Source organism: Patiria miniata, unplaced genomic scaffold (genome assembly GCF_015706575.1).
Source record: "Patiria miniata isolate m_02_andy unplaced genomic scaffold, ASM1570657v1 HiC_scaffold_7, whole genome shotgun sequence".
Classification (NCBI taxonomy): Eukaryota; Metazoa; Echinodermata; class Asteroidea; order Valvatida; family Asterinidae; genus Patiria; species Patiria miniata.
Genome location: NW_024037074.1, coordinates 27,622,183 through 27,638,985, shown reverse-complemented (window position 1 = coordinate 27,638,985; position 16,803 = coordinate 27,622,183). Strand labels below are relative to the sequence as shown.

Below are 16,803 nucleotides of genomic sequence, written 5' to 3'. Positions count from 1 at the left end.
AGTTCCAAATTCCCAAGACTGCATTTGATTCGTCTTGTTGGTATGGGACCTCTACCACTCTGGCGGCTTTGTACTGCGAATGTCGGGGAATTCAATCCAAATCCAATATTGGGTCAAGAATATAGTACCTTCGGTGTCAGTCTCCGATAATCTACTTTAAAAAGTGTGCTTCGGTACCCTTTTGATGCCTCGGCCGGCAACGCTACGCCGCTTGTGCATAGGTGGGGGGGGGGGGGGGGGGGGGGGATTTGTTTTTAAGCTCGGGCAGGAGCTTCTACATGATTGGTGACCGGTCGGTCGGGTCTGTCTTTCTCCGGAAAATTTACCAAAAGTATGGTGTTCCATGTGTACCATCGGCGTCGCGCATTTTTCAGCTCCGGCAGGGATCATTTTGGTCGATTTCATGCAAGACTCGACTTTTTGCAACGGCCAGAGCTTATTGTGCATCGCTCGCACATGTTACTAAAAGTTCAAAACAAAACAAGTTTCGTACAAATGCGGCACTGCTATGGATAGGTTTGCGGACAAGGAGTTAAAAAATATGAAACAGTGAAAATACTTGAATATTTCATTTTCAAAGTTACAATTACATGAATAGGCCTACACCTACAATTTCAAGTATTTGATCCATCAGTGTCGAATTTGGGATCGAGCATCGAGGGGGGCCTTTCGACCCTTTTCCTGAAATACTTTCTTAATTGGGTGCAATTTTACAGAGGTGAAAAAAAAATACACGAATTCAGAAGACTTTTGAGTTTTAAAGGCGGGAAAGCGAGGACCGGCGTACCGTAAGCCACACGTGTGAAACAACACCACTACACCATTGCAGCGCCCTCGCTCGCTCGCGAACGATCAGGTACTTTTTGCGATAGTGCCAACATTAGAGGGCGTACTTCATGATGGCGTCCGTGGACATTATTAAAGCTGGAGGATTGCTTGTTTTCCGCAAGTTTAAGCAGGAAGTACAGTATCTGATGCTTCAGAAATCGAGTAATCACACGAGCTGGGCACCGCCGAAAGGTCAGTTATAATTTCAAGCTACATTCGCATCCACTAGCTTGAGTGACTCCAGCTGACATGCTCATATTCATTCACATGTAGCGCTGGAGGAAGGCCTGTGCGTTTCCATGTGGTAGCAAGAGACCCTAAAAAAATGGCCTCTCCAAAAATTGTTCATTTTCACCTCTAATATCCCACCCCAGAGTTCACCCACATACCTCATAATTTCAGCAGTCATTTACGAAGCCTAATGATCGATTTGAAACAAGACCAACAAAAAAAAAGTGAAAAATCTTGACGATTTCGGTGGCTTGTCCGTAAAAATACGCCTGTTCCAACGGCTGTATTCCATTTTGTTTTGCTAATTATATTAATGTATGCATCACGTGATGATGACATCAAAAAATCGGCGCGCGCGATGTATGTGGGTACCACACCGCTTTCAGGCGCCGCAAGTGAGTTCAATTTTCGTCTGGTGCGTTGTCGCGGAAAGCAAGACGAGAATGCTCTCCACGGCAACGCACCAGACGAAAATTGAACTCACTTGCGGCGCCTGAAAGCGGTGTGGTACCCAAATACATCGTGCGCGCCGATTTTTTTTATGTCATCACGTGATGCATACATTAATATAATTAGCAAAACAAAATGGAAGACAGACGTTGGAACAGGCGTATTTTACGGACAAGCCACCAAAATCGTCAAGATTTTTCACTTTTTTTTGTTGGTCTTGTTTCAAATCGATCATTAGGCTTCGTAAATAACTGCTGAATGTATGAGGTATGTGTGTGAACTCTGGGGTGGGATATTAGAGGTGAAAATGAACAATTTTTGGGAGAGGCCATTTTTTTAGGGTCTCTTGCTACCACATGGAAACGCACAGGCCTTCCTCCAGCGCTACATGTGAATGAATATGAGCATGTCAGCTGGAGTCACTCAAGCTACGCATCCACATGCTATTTGTTTAACCCACTCAAACTTCGACCACTTCGGTCGTACGTTTTTGCATGTAACGCGTAAATCAGGTAGGCCTACATACATGGCCTAGGCCGAATTCGGTTCAGCATGTTCATGCGATGAAAAATACAATGTAGGCCTACGTTGCAACTACTTTCAACCAGTGCATGATCTATCCGTCCATGTCATGCATGTTGACGACGCTACGTAAAGCACATGTACCATGTCTACGTGACAGTTGCGTTTACAGAGTCCACTGGCACTACACTGCAGCCCCAAAAAAAATTCAGTCATGCATTTCAGCCCCGTTTTTAGAGGATTGTGGTGTGGATGGACTGTTAAGATGCTACTTAACTTAAGCTCCTTCAAGTTACACTAATTTCGTTTAAAGTGCATTATGTAGCCCAATCGGCTGCATTCCAGGCCGTAATATCCCTTTAAGCCCAAAACTTCCAACAGAAAACAACACCGATTCCTAATCCTCTTGACCATTTTTTTTCCTTTCCTTCAATTTTCAACCCCCAATTTAAAGGTCACGTTGATCCCGGCGAAACCGTCTACGAGACTGCCCTCCGAGAAACAGCAGAGGAGGCGGGGCTTCTGCCAGAGCACCTGAATATTCATAAGGATATCTGCTGGACAATCCGGTACCAGACCAAGAAAGCCAAACCCAAGGAGGTTGTCTTTTGGCTGGCCCAGATGAAGGACTGTGGCACCCCAGTGGTTTTATCCAATGAGCACCAAGCTTACAAGTGGCTGGGCGTGGCGAAAGCCAGAGCGATTGCTAAGTACAGGGACACCAAAGGCATGTTGGAGGAGGCGGAAAAGTACATCAACCAATGACATCAGTCAGCGAGTAAACGCCAAGATAGATAACCTCCTACCAATACTACTTCCTGATTTTACCATTTTTTTATCAGTCTTAGTGTGTGAGTGTGTGATTTGAAGATACATTTAGAAAGTTGTTTTAAACTTTTTCATGTCATTGTGAATTACCTCCCACCGAAAATAAGTTTTGAAAATCCTTTAAATCGGAGTTGGGAAACACGAACATACTTTTCTTGGAGCAGGTGCAATTACTTAACTACTGTTTAATTTGAAAGATATTCGTAACAAATACTTAAAGGTGTACTGTCCTTGGTATTTTAAAGTTTCATCCTGAAAAAAAAAAGGTTTTTCTTCTAGCAATAAACAAGAAACATGTAGGCCTATTCACTTTTGAATGAGACATGGACTGAATAAAAACAAATCATCCCACATTGTAGTTTACCATTGAGTAATTTCCTTAACACGGGGAGTACATCTTTTAAAAAAAATTGATTTGGGAGTTTTTGTTTTTACCCAACATGTTAATGTCAGTGGTAATTCATGGATCATGCTTCCAACTAAATCACGTATTGATTTAAATACATGTACCTAAATATTTAATTTAATAATTCTTTGTGCCAACCTTTTTTAAAGACTAAATTATCTAAATAATTTATTGAAAAACATATATTAAATGGTTTAAGCTTAATTTTTGGTCTGATACAGTCATATTATCAGGATTCCCAGAATCCAAAAAAAATGTAAACTTAATTTCTGCTGAATGGCTTTTTTTTTCTTCAAGTTACACGGATGAAAAAATGATAAATTTCAAAATTCTCCATAAGTACACCCAGTTTTTAGATGTTGTTACTTTGAAATAGTACTTTAGAATTTGTACCAAATTTTGCAAAATTCAGCTTCAGGCTATTCTCAAAAGTAAGTTTGAAGTTCTTAGATTTTCTGGAGAATATTACAGTACAAATGAACAACGCAATGACGAATGTTACTGTATGAAATACAATAAACCTTTGTTGTTTTTACCAGATAAAGTCATTACGATGTCATTATGACATCATAAACCCCAAGCACAATTGTGTGCTACTGTCAGACTGACTCACTAAACTACAAGAGTTGAACGATATGAAACAGTGATTTTTTTTCCTTCTTTGGTTCATGTCTTGTCAAACAAATAATGCTGCTTGATAAAAGTATACTCTAGGCTATGTACACTGCTTTTGCCACAGTTACAATTTTACTGATTTCCCTTCTATCATGTCTATATGTAGTGGTTTTGCATCATGTATATTTCATTTTCCTGATTTAAGAAAAGTGCAATGAAATTTGATAGAATAAATTTGTGTATTTCATGAAGCAGGCATGTAACTTTTCCTCGGATCAGCTGATTTCCTCTTTTTGTACTTCCCAAGTGTGCCATTGAAAATAGAAAAACACTGTACAAAGTCTTCAAAAAATTTGAATTTCCTCTTTTTTTGTGACTTCACAGTTGCATGCCTGATGAAGAGAATCTCACAAAGTTCAGTATCAAATCTAACTATAGATCAGCAACCATTGTGAAGGTTTTATTTCTTTATCACATCTGTATACCTACAAATCCTGGTTACTTTTTAGTTGGAACACCCATCTCGCCATTGTGGCATATCAGTGTTTTTTTTTAAATCAGCATGCAATGACGGATTAGGAAATTGATCTTTACTACGTTTTATCTAATAGTGGTGACCAAGATCAATGCTCAAGATTAGTTAAAAGAATACAGGAACACGAAAGAGTAAAAACGCAGCTGTTAAAGATATCGTATTTTTAAGGAGCTTACTTGTATTTCTCCATATAGTTTCCTTATGGAAAACACATTTCGAGAAGAAACATTTTTTTTGATACTCGGTTTTGCCCATTACCAAAATATTTTACACTCGCTGTATAGATGGATTGCATTCAGATGCCATATTGGAGGTGTGATTTGTTACGTCAATTCATTAACAATGAATGAACACTGGGTCTCCTCATGTGTAATCCCTGTTGAACAAAAGATGCACACTTCAAAGATGGCTGCAGTGCAAACAAACTATATGTAGTCCGTGAGAGGATGCATACAATATTCACTTGGTTTCTTCAAGAGATGTTCTAATTTCTAGAATATGTAACACATTCATTGTGTATGTGTATTCTTCCATTTTATATACATGTAATATCTAAAGGATTTGTCATTTCTCTTCGATCATTAGTCATGTTCTTACTACATATTGGTGTGGCTTTCACAGATTTATAACGACCTAGATTAATGTCAAACAGTATATTCAAAGTCTGATATATGCAAATTCTTAACAGTTTTGTGTTCTATTAAAACAAAAAGTGTGCTATGTAGATATTAACATAATGTATACAAACAATGTGGCCATTGTCACCTTTTGAAGGGTAGGCCTAGGAATGGTAATGGAAAATAAGTGTAGAGGGGTTTCACGATACAGCAGCTGCACAAGGCCCGAAATTCTGAAATTTGCTAAGCTGCCACAAATTTGCCGGAATTATCAGCCAATTATGTCATGCCTATACCATTGCCCATCACTGGCATCAAATTAAAATTTGAAAAATGACAGCATACTAGGGGCAATGATTGCAGGCACAGGATGCTTGGTACTATTATTTACTTCTGTTGAGTTGGCTGTTTCAGAATATTTTGGCTGTGTTTCGAATGTTTGCACGAAATTAATCGCAACAGTAGAACACACAAAAAGAAAGGTACAAGGTATTAAATGGGTGCTCATGAGTTTCAATAGCCCATGTTAGGTTTTGACGATTTTAACTTTAAAATGTGTTTCAAATCATCTTGCATTGCGGAGTAGCTTATCTCTCACTGGAGAAAAAAACATGAAAATATTGGCTGAATTAAAGATTAAAAAAATGCAACAAGGCATCCTAGGATTGAAGTGTACGTATAATAATGTAGATGGTTATAAAGTTAAGAAATAAATGCATTTGGGAAAACATGTCTGTTCACCGAATTCTGCATTTTGTAGATTTGTGGTAATGTGTGTGTTTTTTGTTAAGGGGGGGGGGGGAGTTTTTGTTAAGGGGGGTGTTGCGGTGTGAGGAGGTTGTTACTGTTCTCGTGATGTAGCACTTGGGTGAGCTGTCCAAAAGCTAAACAGAATAGTAAAATTATCGGAATATTTTTCGCGCGAAGCACTTTTTAATGTCATGGCCCCGCCCATAAAAGGGGTCAGAAAAAATGGCATCAAGTGGTTTTGAACTTGTGGAGGTATTAAATGCCCTGGCCGGTTTCGATATTTTTTCTTGAGCGCCATCAATTATCTTTGACAAGGAGAAGTTTTGTTTTCTGAAAGAGAGTAAATTTAAACCCCTTTATATAGACCACCGTCACTTTCGTTTGTCCACGGAAAGGATATTGTTGCGACGAATTAGTCTGTTGAAAATGAAAAACTTGAGGAGGACTTTCCAGCAAATGTAAAGATTACATTTCTTGCAACTAGGCTTATATACTTCATGCTTGATGGGGAAGAGACATTATTGTCTTCAAGGAGAAACTGGAGTCATTTTAAAAATATCGTTGTCCCGATTTTTCTTGTGACGAGGGTGAAATACAGTGAATGAGTGCTTGGCTACATGTTACACTTGACTTGGTTCAAGAGATGCAAGCTTTTGTCTTGAATTTTGTTCTCAATCTCCAGTTTCATATAAAAACATTAGACTTGAAGGCGACTTGTCAACTTTGACAAGCGCGTGGAGAATCTGTCAATTACGTGTACCCAGGCCGGGCACAATGCAGAGGAATATTTCAGAGATATAGCGCGTGCCAGCTGCCACATAACTTCACCCAGAAGAACAATGGACCTGTACGCGCATCAATCAGCGGCACGTGCCGACTTGGGGGTTAGAGGTCATACAACTTTTTTTTATATATGGCTCGGGCCACAGACGACTTATAAGGAATTCACAGGTGTTAATCTCTTACATCTACTCCATACAATACCACAGGGAGAAAAATCAATACCTTGCGTCAAGCCGACCACAAACATTGACTTGGCTATAGAAAATAGGTTCTTACCTGGGAGTCAATTAATATTGGAATGTAAAAGAGGGACAAACTTCGGGTGAAATACCTCTATTCAATTAGACAAGCACATTAAATTTTGGATGCGGAGGAAATTATTTGATGCTCAGAGCCAACTAAATCTAGCCTGCATCAGAGGTTTTTAAAGCTCGGAGGCTATTAATTTTAGAATGGAATTTAGGAGCAAACTCGGGTTAATACGTTGAGTCATGTCGACTGAAACAAAAACTACCACATAACATTTTTTTTAAATCTCGGAACCTAATAATTTTAAATTGCATAATAGCCTAGGACAGACTCGGAGTACGTTTTCCAATCATAACCTTTTCATTCTTTTTTGAAGGAAAAAGTACAGGAACAAACTCGAAATATGGACAAACATTTTGTAAATAAAGGGGAAAATTGTACAGGGAGAAAGTAGGAAAAACATGCGCATTTGTCCTGTCAACAATAACATTACTTTAATTTACAAGGGATCACAGAAAATTTGTTTTGAAACATGGAGGCTAGCCCAGTTTCTTAGCCTAGACCTAGATCAATTTGAACGTGAAAAATTGGGCAGACTCGGAGTACACTTTCCACCAATAGGGGGCCTTAGCCCCATACATACCAGTACATTTTGTAACATTTCACAAAATATTGCAAGTAGACACTAGAAAAATACAAATAGAACGGCAACTTTGAAAAGGATACCCAGCTATTCCTAAAATGTGTATTTGTAAGTGAGAGGGGGCAGACTCGGAGTAAATTTTTCAACTATGACCCGTTATTTTTTATGGAATTTGCAACGGTTACAAGTAAAGAGAGACACTATAAATCTGGACATAACAATTTCATACATGGGAGGGGGGGGTCTTTTTACAAATAGAACAAGCAAGTATGAAACTGATACACAATAATTTTCTGGAATAAGTTTTCACTTACCTCAGAAATTGTCTTTGACTTACCAAATGACGAATTCTCTACTTGTCCACATGATAAATTCCACTGTGACACAAAAAATCCAGGACACTGGAGTGTGAACTGTTTCACAGTTTTAGTTCACAGTTCAACTAATGTAAGCCTATTTATCTCAGTTTCTTGATTCAAATCTTGTATAAAGGGTTCGTCGCTTTTTAGACAAGACTGTGCCATGTCATGTACGGTACATTGAGTATGCCCCGGACAAAACAACTACAATTTTAGAGTTAATGACGGTTTAGGTTCGTTTCCTCAAAGTCCGTGGTAAGTTTAAGTTAAAGTTTAGTTAGTATTGCGCTCACGACAATTCCATGGACAGAAGTCAGAGAACTGAGTAGTGTAACTTGGAGTAGGCCTACTGCGAATTTCAAGAAAACAGCGACAGGGTGGAACCCCGGCCGGGGTTCATTTTCCACAAAGTTCACTGGAAAACTCAGTTAAAGTTTCTGTTCCATATACAGTTAAACTCACGGCCATGCAGGGTAAGAAGTCTGAGACGTCAGTGCAGAAATTGGAGTGCATAAATTCCAAAGAGCAGCGGCAACGCCATCTTGGAAATATCCGACTGCAGCTTGATCCATCGTTAGCCGTCCGCACAGCCGACTCTCTCGCGGCCGGCCGTAGGCACACCGTTGAAGCTCGCCTAGTTTCCCAACGAAATACTCTACCGAAAACCACACTCCACGTGGAAGTTTTTCTCACATTGTTTCCATCGAGGTAGTGAGATATATTCATTCGAACAATCCGCTGAAAATTGTTATTTTATGTGTGGGCAAAAGAAGAGTGCAGTCTATTCCGTATTCGTTCTGAATTTTGAGCACCACAGCAAACTTGCTCGCGCTTAATCACATTCACAGAAAGTAGCCAGTGATAAGGCTATAGATATTCGTTTTACACGGCGATGATGAGACCTGCAGATAATGTTCATACGCGGCTGGAAATTCTTACCAAATCAACCGAAACTAAATTATTTCAACACAGTTTCAACTCATCTTAAACCTTTATGCTGTGTTCGCAAAAACTATTAGACAAATTTATATTTGACCAAATAAAATTATCACATTCTGATAAAACAGTCCGGCCTATTTTCTTTAAACGAGGAGAGATACCGAAATGAAACCGGCTGACTAGGTCACGCACTCAGCGTCGAGATTGATTCCTATTGGTCGGAAGTGAGACAGTAAAGCTTTTGATTGGCAGGTGGGGACTGCTCTTGTTTACGTGGTGTTTTCAAAACCTCGACTTCGCTCCAGCTTCGGTTTCATCGATATCAGAATTCAGTATCCAATACAATTTTACAGGAATACACTGATTTATGGGTTTTTTTGGTGACCTCATTTTATAATGTTTGATTATTTAAGCAGAACGAGCTCGAAGATGCATAAAGTCTGGGTTTTCCAAGTCAGGGACCTCAATTCTTCCGACGCCGCATTCGGAGATCGATCCTACGTTTCGAAAAAGCCCCAATTATGATGTATGCTGAACTCCATCATTTTTTTCAAATACACCCGTTTATTTATAGCAATGCAAACACAAACATTAAGATAACATGTTCCAAATAAAAACATCTATTTTTGGCTCTTGTATTTTACAATGCTTAACAAGGTAACTTTTGCAAATAGTGGGGCAGATAGGGGAACATTTGGGAGAATATGGTGTCTTTGATGTCTTTTGTTTGGCTTTTTCGGGGGGGGGGGGGCAAGCGCCCCCTCCCAGTCTCGACGCCCATGCATGCGGGTCTTTACTAAGAGGGATGGGTTGTTGGGGCAAAAATCAACACCGTCCGATACTGCTAACCTAAAAATAGTGAACCGGTACTCCATGCCCATGAACTTCAGCTGTTATCGCTCCTCGCACTGAAAAATAACTGACAAATGTGATATTTGTAAACAGATCACTGCACGTTGATATGTGTACCTTACTTGATCACATCGATAAATCACAGCCATTAGTACTCGTTGCCGTTCAAACTTTAAATTATCCTTTTGTTGAACCAATCAACCGCAAGGCCAAAGACCGTTCAAGGACAACACGGAAAGAAACAGCAGGGCTGCGTTACGCCGTACACGGGGGCTTCGCTCAAGTTGTACTTTATCACAGACCTGTTTTTCCCCTAGCTCTAGCTCCCTTGAGACTTTCTCATGGCAACTATTAGCGTCAGTCCGAGTTCCAGCCTGATGGACGAGCGAGTGGTCATCTCAGTGGCCGGGCTAGCGTCGCATTGTCCCGTCACCGTCCGCTCACACGTGACGGAGATCACCAAGAGATTCCAGGGCTGGGCTCACCTCATAGCCGACGAGGACGGCCGTGTTTCACTCGACAAGGATCCCTCGATCGGAGGCACATACAGTGGTGAGAGTTTTAAAAATCAGGGGTGGGGTCAAGGGACGGGTGGGAGATAATACTAGTTTGGAAGTGCATGTGCATTCGCCCCCCCCCCCAGGGGGGATCGTTCGCATTATTTTAAAGGATTTTTTTTATGAAACAAATACATTTTTGACAGAGCAGGGGGAGGGGGTGGTGTAGCAAAGTGTTTTTTTTTGGCTCCAATTAAGATGCAGATGAATGGTAATTATGGCTGTATAAATTAGCTGAATCATCTTGATAAACTATTTATTAAGCCAAGCCCACTTTAATTTGAAGATCCTCTCTACAGGTGTTGAGCCCATGGGCCTGTTCTGGAGCCTCCAGCCCTGCCCAGGTCAACAGCTTGGTATCCGTTTCGCCAAGAAGCACCCTGACAAGCCCGTAGTGGTTATACTGTCCCTACATCGCGGCCATCTTGACGAGACCCAGCTAGCCACGGACGAGCCCATCCACGTAGCCGTGGCTCACAAGTGGTACATGCGAGAGACTGATGTCGACCGTATCAAGCTGACCGGCCATGATTTCATACGAGGGGTTGTTTACAAACCGAAAGGTCGGTTTCCTGATCGACTTGTGCATTGTCCATCATTTCTGGCCTTTATGGCTACATGGTGAACCCATACTGAAAAGTTTTCTGATCGAGGACGGCTACAGGTACTCAGATAGAAAGGGGTTTCCTCATGTGTCAGCTCTCATTGGTTTCATACGCCTCTCTCAATCAAGGACTGTCCTCGCGTGGCTACAGGTCCTAAGTTAGAAAAAAAGACGTTTCTCATAGGTCACCTCATTGGTTTTGCACACGTACCTCTTCCATTCAATGAGTGTGCTCACTAGGTCACTCGTCCTCAATTTGTTGAGGCCCTCATTGGTACGTTTTGTATACCTTTTTAAATCATCAGGACTGTCCTCACTCGGATACAAGTCCTTAATCGGAGAAAGGGTTTATACTCATGTGTTACATCTCATTGGTCTTGTATACCTTTTCCAATCGAGGACTGTCCTCACATGACAACAGGTCCTTAAATAACAAAGGTCTTTTCTCAGTCATGTGTTTCCTCTCAATGGTTTTGTACGTTTTTCAATCGAGGACTGTCCTCAATACGTAAATGTCCCCAAGGGAGTTTCCTCGTTTTTGTCCTCGATTTCCACTATTAATACAAATACATTTCCTTTCCATTTAAAACACTGATCTCTGTTTTTTTTTGTCTATCTTGTCAAGGGCCAGGACCATTTCCCGCCGTTCTGGACATGTTCGGTACGGCTGGGGGATTGATGGAGTTCCGTGCTGCTTTGCTAGCCTCCCGTGGCTACGCGAGCTACGCTCTGCCCATCTTCGCCTACGAAGACTTATCGGAGACTATGCTCAATGTCGACTTTGAATATTTCGAGGTGACCATTCACATCAACATTTTGTTGAAGCCACGATTTAACCTCGTTCCCAAGCAAAGCGCAAGTTGAACTGAGGACGACTTAAAAATACTAAGCCTACTTTAAAAAGAAACACGTGTTAAAGTTCACATTTAAAGTGAAATAAAAAAAATGTGTTTTTTCTTTTCAATTTAAAAGTATTTACTTTGATTGTGCGAGTACTTTGTTTCAATATGAAATCAATTAAAAACACACATAAAGCTGGAATATGGCTTTGTACTTTGATGGCACTACTTATATTGTCAATTGCTGCTCATGTTCGTGCCGAATGTTTGCTACAAAAAACACAACTGCGAGCAAAATGTTCCCAAAAGTTTAGAAAAAAAAATGTTAATCGAATTTACCAACACTTGAGCCGTGGGAAGTTTTTCAAAGAATTTACCAATTATCGGGCAACAGTACTGATCGACTTTTCACGAAAGTTTTTACAATTTTTCAGAAATATAAAAATAACACGAGCATGATTTTTCCCCGGAGGCTGATTGTGAATTTGTTTTCTATGCTGTGATTGTTTCTCACAGGAGGCGTTAAAGTGGTTCGCAGCCCAATCGTATGTCCAGCCTGGAGGTATAGGGATTGTAGCATCGTCGATGGGAGGGTCCATAGGACTTCATTTAGCTATCAAATACCCGCAGGTAGGGATCACTGATCTCTATTATACTAACTGGATGGCGCTTCGACCATATGCGTGTGCACAAGACCGTGACGCCCTCGCTCACACGCGCCGGCCATTTTGTAGCTCCCTCAAAAGCCCCACAACGCACGAATCCGCATATAAAAAGCGCGGAATTATAACAGTTTAGGAAGCGATTTTGGATTTTGATTGTGTTTATTCATTTTGCCCACAGTATTTATGACTTTGCATATACTTTTACGTTGCCGAAGGGAGTGTGAAAATGGCGTCCAGTGACTTCACCCCCACGGCCAGAAGCGCTATCCATAACAGAGATCAGTGGTAGGGATACATTTTGCCAAACGAGACGTCAATGTGAATTGATTTGGTCTCCCTGCCATTGTAGATTGTTTGCACTGCCGCCATCTTTGAGGTGTCTGCTTTTGTTCAACAGGGATAAGCACACGCAGACTTCATGCATTCATTGTGAATGGATTAACATAACAGAACGCCTCAAAGATGGCAGGTAAATGCAACTCTGTCAATATGAATGTGAAGTGCATCAGGTAGTTAACTTTGAAAACGCTATCCACCCCCCCCCCCCCGAAACAAAAATCGCTCATAAAACCCATAGGCTATCAGCCTGGGGGTTTGGTCGGTATCAAATGAGGGGAATAATGCTCATTGTGATTTTTGGCAAGGTATGCACCCCTGTAGTTGGAAAATGTGATAGCATTGCAGCTGTGGCAGCTTTTTGGGTGCTATCACTTAAAAAAAAAATGGCGGCCAAAACATGCTTGTTACCACATATAATTAATCCGGTAACAAGCATATTGGCGGCCATTTTGAAAAAAAATTAATAAAGTGATGACACCCAAAAAAACTGCCACCGCTCACACTGCAAAGATATAACACATTTTCCAACTCTAGATGTGCATACCTTGCCAAAAATCACTATGAACATTGCTCCTTTCAATCACTTGATACCGGTGGCCCAATTTTTGGACTGAAGCTGATAGCCTACCACTACCAATTTTACCGTTATTAATATTTCAAACATAATGATGCCTTGTCCATAGATATCATGAAGGTCAATACACATTTCCTATGATAAAATGAGCATAACTTTATAGTTTCTATGTTTAATAGTACACTGAGCATTTTTTCTTCCATCGGCGGCCAAACAAATTATAGAAAATTCCACCATAGTTTGCAACAGCCGTTTTGCCTGGAACGGTACACCCCTTGGAATACCAAGGGAGGAATCCTCATCCGTCTTGGGCAACATATATTGGCTACGTGGACCTCTTCGGTCAGCACTTGTAAACAGGAGGTCGTTGGTTCGGGTCCCACCCGAGACAGCTCGTGGGTTTCTCCTCTTGCCTGATCTCGGCCACCTCTTGAGTATGACCAGCAGTGGCGCACCCAGGATTTGGGGGTTTTTTTTTGGGGGGGGGGGGCTAACATTTTTTTTTTCAAAAAAAGTTGCCCAACATTTTGGGCCGCTGAAAAAAATGGAGGTTTTTTTCGGGGGGGGGGGGGACTATTTTGACGTTGGTGGCGCCACTTACACCCCTATTATACTACTCGAAAATAGGCCACATACATCACCAAGGTAAAATCATGGGACTAAAAAAATTACCCCCAAAAATATATATATTTTTTCTACACCTCTTGGGGGGGGGGGCGGGGGGCTCAAGCCCCCCCCCCCCCGAGGCCGCCCCCTGGGTGCGCCACTGATGACCAGTGCGTATACGTACGTCGGTGAAGAGCAAGACTCAATACTAACATTCACTCTTGGTGCTTGTTTTGTTCTCCCCACAGCTTATTAAGGCTACGGCGTTCGTGTCTTGCCCGCCATTCATGCCGAATGTCACACTCAACTACAGAGGGAAGGCACTACCCTTCGTATGGTAAGATGCTCCCTTGGTGACATTTTACCTTTTACCTTAAAATAAAAAAAAAGCTTTGCTGCTGCAGGTGAGTGAGAAGAAATGTATTTACCAAAGATGATATGTTCTGTAAAAACAGACTCTTCTGGGCAACTTTTCTGAAGCATAGAATTTTTTTTAAACGTGCATGCAAGTCTTCCCCTTACAACGACGATGTAATTTTTGAAACGGATCGGCCCCGGGCGAACGGTGAAACTTTTAAGTTTTGGGTTATAATCTCTCTAGCACATCTACAAATCATCGATCCACAAATCGCCTTCAGAGGCAAAATGACGGTCTAAAACTTTTACTAGTGTATTCTTGACATACATGTAATGTAACAAATATCAAGTCTTTAAACCTCACTTTCATAATCTCTCACATCGTTTGACTGTGATATTGCTTCATTCCAGGTAACATTCACCAATTAACCCCTTTACAATTCTCAAAAATGTCACAAACGCATCTGAAGATATGATTGCACAGTAGTAATGCACACGTGAAATGTTGTGTCTAATAATTCTTTCATGGTCTATCAATGGAGGTCAATGTCTGTCGTTATGTCAGGTTTGATACTGAGGCTACTACATTTGACGATGAGGGCGTTCTTCACCCGTTGACAGGATGGCCCGCGGCCCGAGACATCAAAGACAAAGAATTCATTGAGGTACGAACAACAAATTTCATTGAGGCCCAACTAATATTGTCGCCAGTAGATAGACAAGGTCAATGTATGAGGTTAACAAAACATTTAAGATCCAATTTCAATAAGCCTCATATTTGGTCAAGATTTCCAATTACTGCCTCTTTTTCTGAGTGACCATATAAAATTCTTAACATGCCAACAAACAGTTTAACTTGACACTGGATGACTTGCGATTGACTTATGTTTGATTTGTGATTTATTGCATGATGGCTTGGTTGCAGCTGTTCCTTTAAGCACTCGACTTTGGTCCGCTTTCTCTTAAAAATACAACACCCCAATGTCATTCCAGACAGATGAATGTATCACGATGTTTTAATTTTTTTTACGGTTTGAAAATTCCCCATCAAAAGTCCTTCAGGACCTAAACAGCAATTTCTTCATTTGCTCGAACAGATAGAAAACATTACATGTCCGGTCCTCTTTATGGGTGGTTCTGCCGACGAGTGTGTTCCAATCCTAGAGTACCTATCAGAAGCCTTCAGAAGACGAGGAGTGACTGGTCGAGACAATTACGAGATCATCATCTATGAAGGCGCGGGGCACATCTTGGAGCCGCCCTATGGTCCAGTTTGCACGTTCGCCTACGTCAATGTCATGGGTGAGTTATTCCTTGTAATCCGGATAAAATTGCAGACAAGTTCATCGGAAGTCATTTCACCATTTTAGATCACAAGTCTAATAGCGTCACAACTTCGGCTCGGTAACATTACCGTTACAAGTAACAGCAGATAAACCAACCAAAAAAGTACCCTTCGTGACTTTCATTTCAGTAGCTTGTTGCTTAACTTCAAACTGGAAGACTTTAATTAATTGATCGCGTGTTGACTTGTCAGGATTTGACAACACTGAACGTCTCCACTGTCTCTCTTACGCTACTAAAATATCATACTCGAACAGCACTTCGGTCATTAAAGGTTAACTAGACTCCAAAAGATGATTGCACCTGTAATGATTTGAGACTGAACACCAGGACAATAAAACACAGAACTAATATTTTACCAGTTACCATAGACCTAGTCTGCTACAAGAGACCTGGTTCCACACAAAGTTTCCACTTGTATACACACATGTTCCAGGTATACCTCGGGAAAAGGTACAAGAGGTAATACAGATGTCGGCCTTTGTTACGGAGGTTGGGGCTCTATCTCTTTGGTCTACGTCTATAACGAAGTTTTGCTGAACTTGCCGGTTGATGTACAACCTTGACTAGACAAATTTGAAACACTTTTGCTGGGAACCGGCTTCCCAACCATTCTAAAATCGTCCACAACCCCCCCCCCAACAAAACAAACAACAAAACGATTCAATAAGCATCAAACTCAAAGCTTTGAAGTAATAGTACATGTAGTTGAGCTCCACCGTCTTCAATCCAACACATCTTCCAGAACCTCCAGATGGACCTTTGAATGATTTTTCTTTAAGAGTTGACATTCTTAATTCTGTTCCTCTTCTGTTGGCAACCCAGATATTGTGATGGCTCTAGGAGGCCGGCTGAAGGAGCACGCAAAGGCACAGGAGGCTGCATGGGGACGGATACTGACATTCCTCAAGAAACACATTGGCAGAGATGTCAACCAAGGAAGCCGCAGACAGTCTGACCAACCGACAAAATCTAAACCAGAGACCACGAGATCAAAACTCTGACCGGAATGCACACACTCTAAAGTTTGTAAACTTTCTTTAATCGGTATAATCACCACCGGGGTTGGAACGTGGATCTTTGGAAAGCCGAGGTCCAATCTTCAAGCTTCCAACATTATATTAGAGAAGTACATTGGTTTAGGGAAGTAAAAATGAGCCTTATTCTGTTTCTTGAATGCGTGAGGCACTGTCCAGATTGCACATTATGTATGTGAAGGTACTTTCCATAAAATAAAAATCGGTGGGGGAAAGAGGGGAGAGATTCGCTCTTTTCACACTTCCGCCATGGGCATGCAGAGCCTCGATCTGG

The 16,803-nt window shown here is 41.2% G+C and overlaps 3 protein-coding genes across 3 annotated transcripts; all 3 read left to right on the top strand.

The window, feature by feature from the left end:
* Window positions 1-854: 854 nt before the first annotated feature.
* Window positions 855-5,777, top strand: LOC119745936 (bis(5'-nucleosyl)-tetraphosphatase [asymmetrical]-like). Its single transcript, XM_038222639.1, has 2 exons — window positions 855-1,020; window positions 2,486-5,777. The coding sequence occupies exons 1-2, from the start codon at window positions 897-899 to the stop codon at window positions 2,794-2,796; spliced, it is 435 nt and encodes a 144-aa protein (XP_038078567.1). The 5' UTR covers window positions 855-896; the 3' UTR covers window positions 2,797-5,777.
* Window positions 5,778-9,930: 4,153 nt separating this feature from the next.
* LOC119745077 (bile acid-CoA:amino acid N-acyltransferase-like) lies at window positions 9,931-15,085 on the top strand. The gene is made up of 7 exons (XM_038221299.1): window positions 9,931-10,159; window positions 10,464-10,727; window positions 11,394-11,563; window positions 12,124-12,237; window positions 14,040-14,128; window positions 14,714-14,813; window positions 15,074-15,085. The coding sequence occupies exons 1-7, from the start codon at window positions 9,949-9,951 to the stop codon at window positions 15,083-15,085; spliced, it is 960 nt and encodes a 319-aa protein (XP_038077227.1). The 5' UTR covers window positions 9,931-9,948.
* A 172-nt stretch (window positions 15,086-15,257) lies between these two features.
* LOC119744451 (acyl-coenzyme A amino acid N-acyltransferase 2-like) lies at window positions 15,258-16,799 on the top strand. Its single transcript, XM_038220381.1, has 2 exons — window positions 15,258-15,450; window positions 16,318-16,799. The coding sequence occupies exons 1-2, from the start codon at window positions 15,276-15,278 to the stop codon at window positions 16,494-16,496; spliced, it is 354 nt and encodes a 117-aa protein (XP_038076309.1). The 5' UTR covers window positions 15,258-15,275; the 3' UTR covers window positions 16,497-16,799.
* The last annotated feature ends 4 nt before the right edge of the window (window positions 16,800-16,803 follow it).

What these genes read in the sequence shown, in the direction of transcription:
- LOC119745936 (XM_038222639.1), top strand. Translation starts at nt 897, where the DNA reads ATGATGGCGTCCGTGGACATTATTAAAGCTGGAGGATTGCTTGTTTTC. An exon ending in GAGCTGGGCACCGCCGAAAG is followed by an intron (nt 1,021 to 2,485) that starts GTCAGTTATAAT and finishes CCCAATTTAAAG; the next exon opens with GTCACGTTGATCCCGGCGAA.
- LOC119745077 (XM_038221299.1), top strand. Translation starts at nt 9,949, where the DNA reads ATGGCAACTATTAGCGTCAGTCCGAGTTCCAGCCTGATGGACGAGCGA. An exon ending in TCGACTTTGAATATTTCGAG is followed by an intron (nt 11,564 to 12,123) that starts GTGACCATTCAC and finishes TGTTTCTCACAG; the next exon opens with GAGGCGTTAAAGTGGTTCGC. An exon ending in AAGGCACTACCCTTCGTATG is followed by an intron (nt 14,129 to 14,713) that starts GTAAGATGCTCC and finishes TCGTTATGTCAG; the next exon opens with GTTTGATACTGAGGCTACTA.
- LOC119744451 (XM_038220381.1), top strand. Translation starts at nt 15,276, where the DNA reads ATGGGTGGTTCTGCCGACGAGTGTGTTCCAATCCTAGAGTACCTATCA. An exon ending in CGCCTACGTCAATGTCATGG is followed by an intron (nt 15,451 to 16,317) that starts GTGAGTTATTCC and finishes TTGGCAACCCAG; the next exon opens with ATATTGTGATGGCTCTAGGA.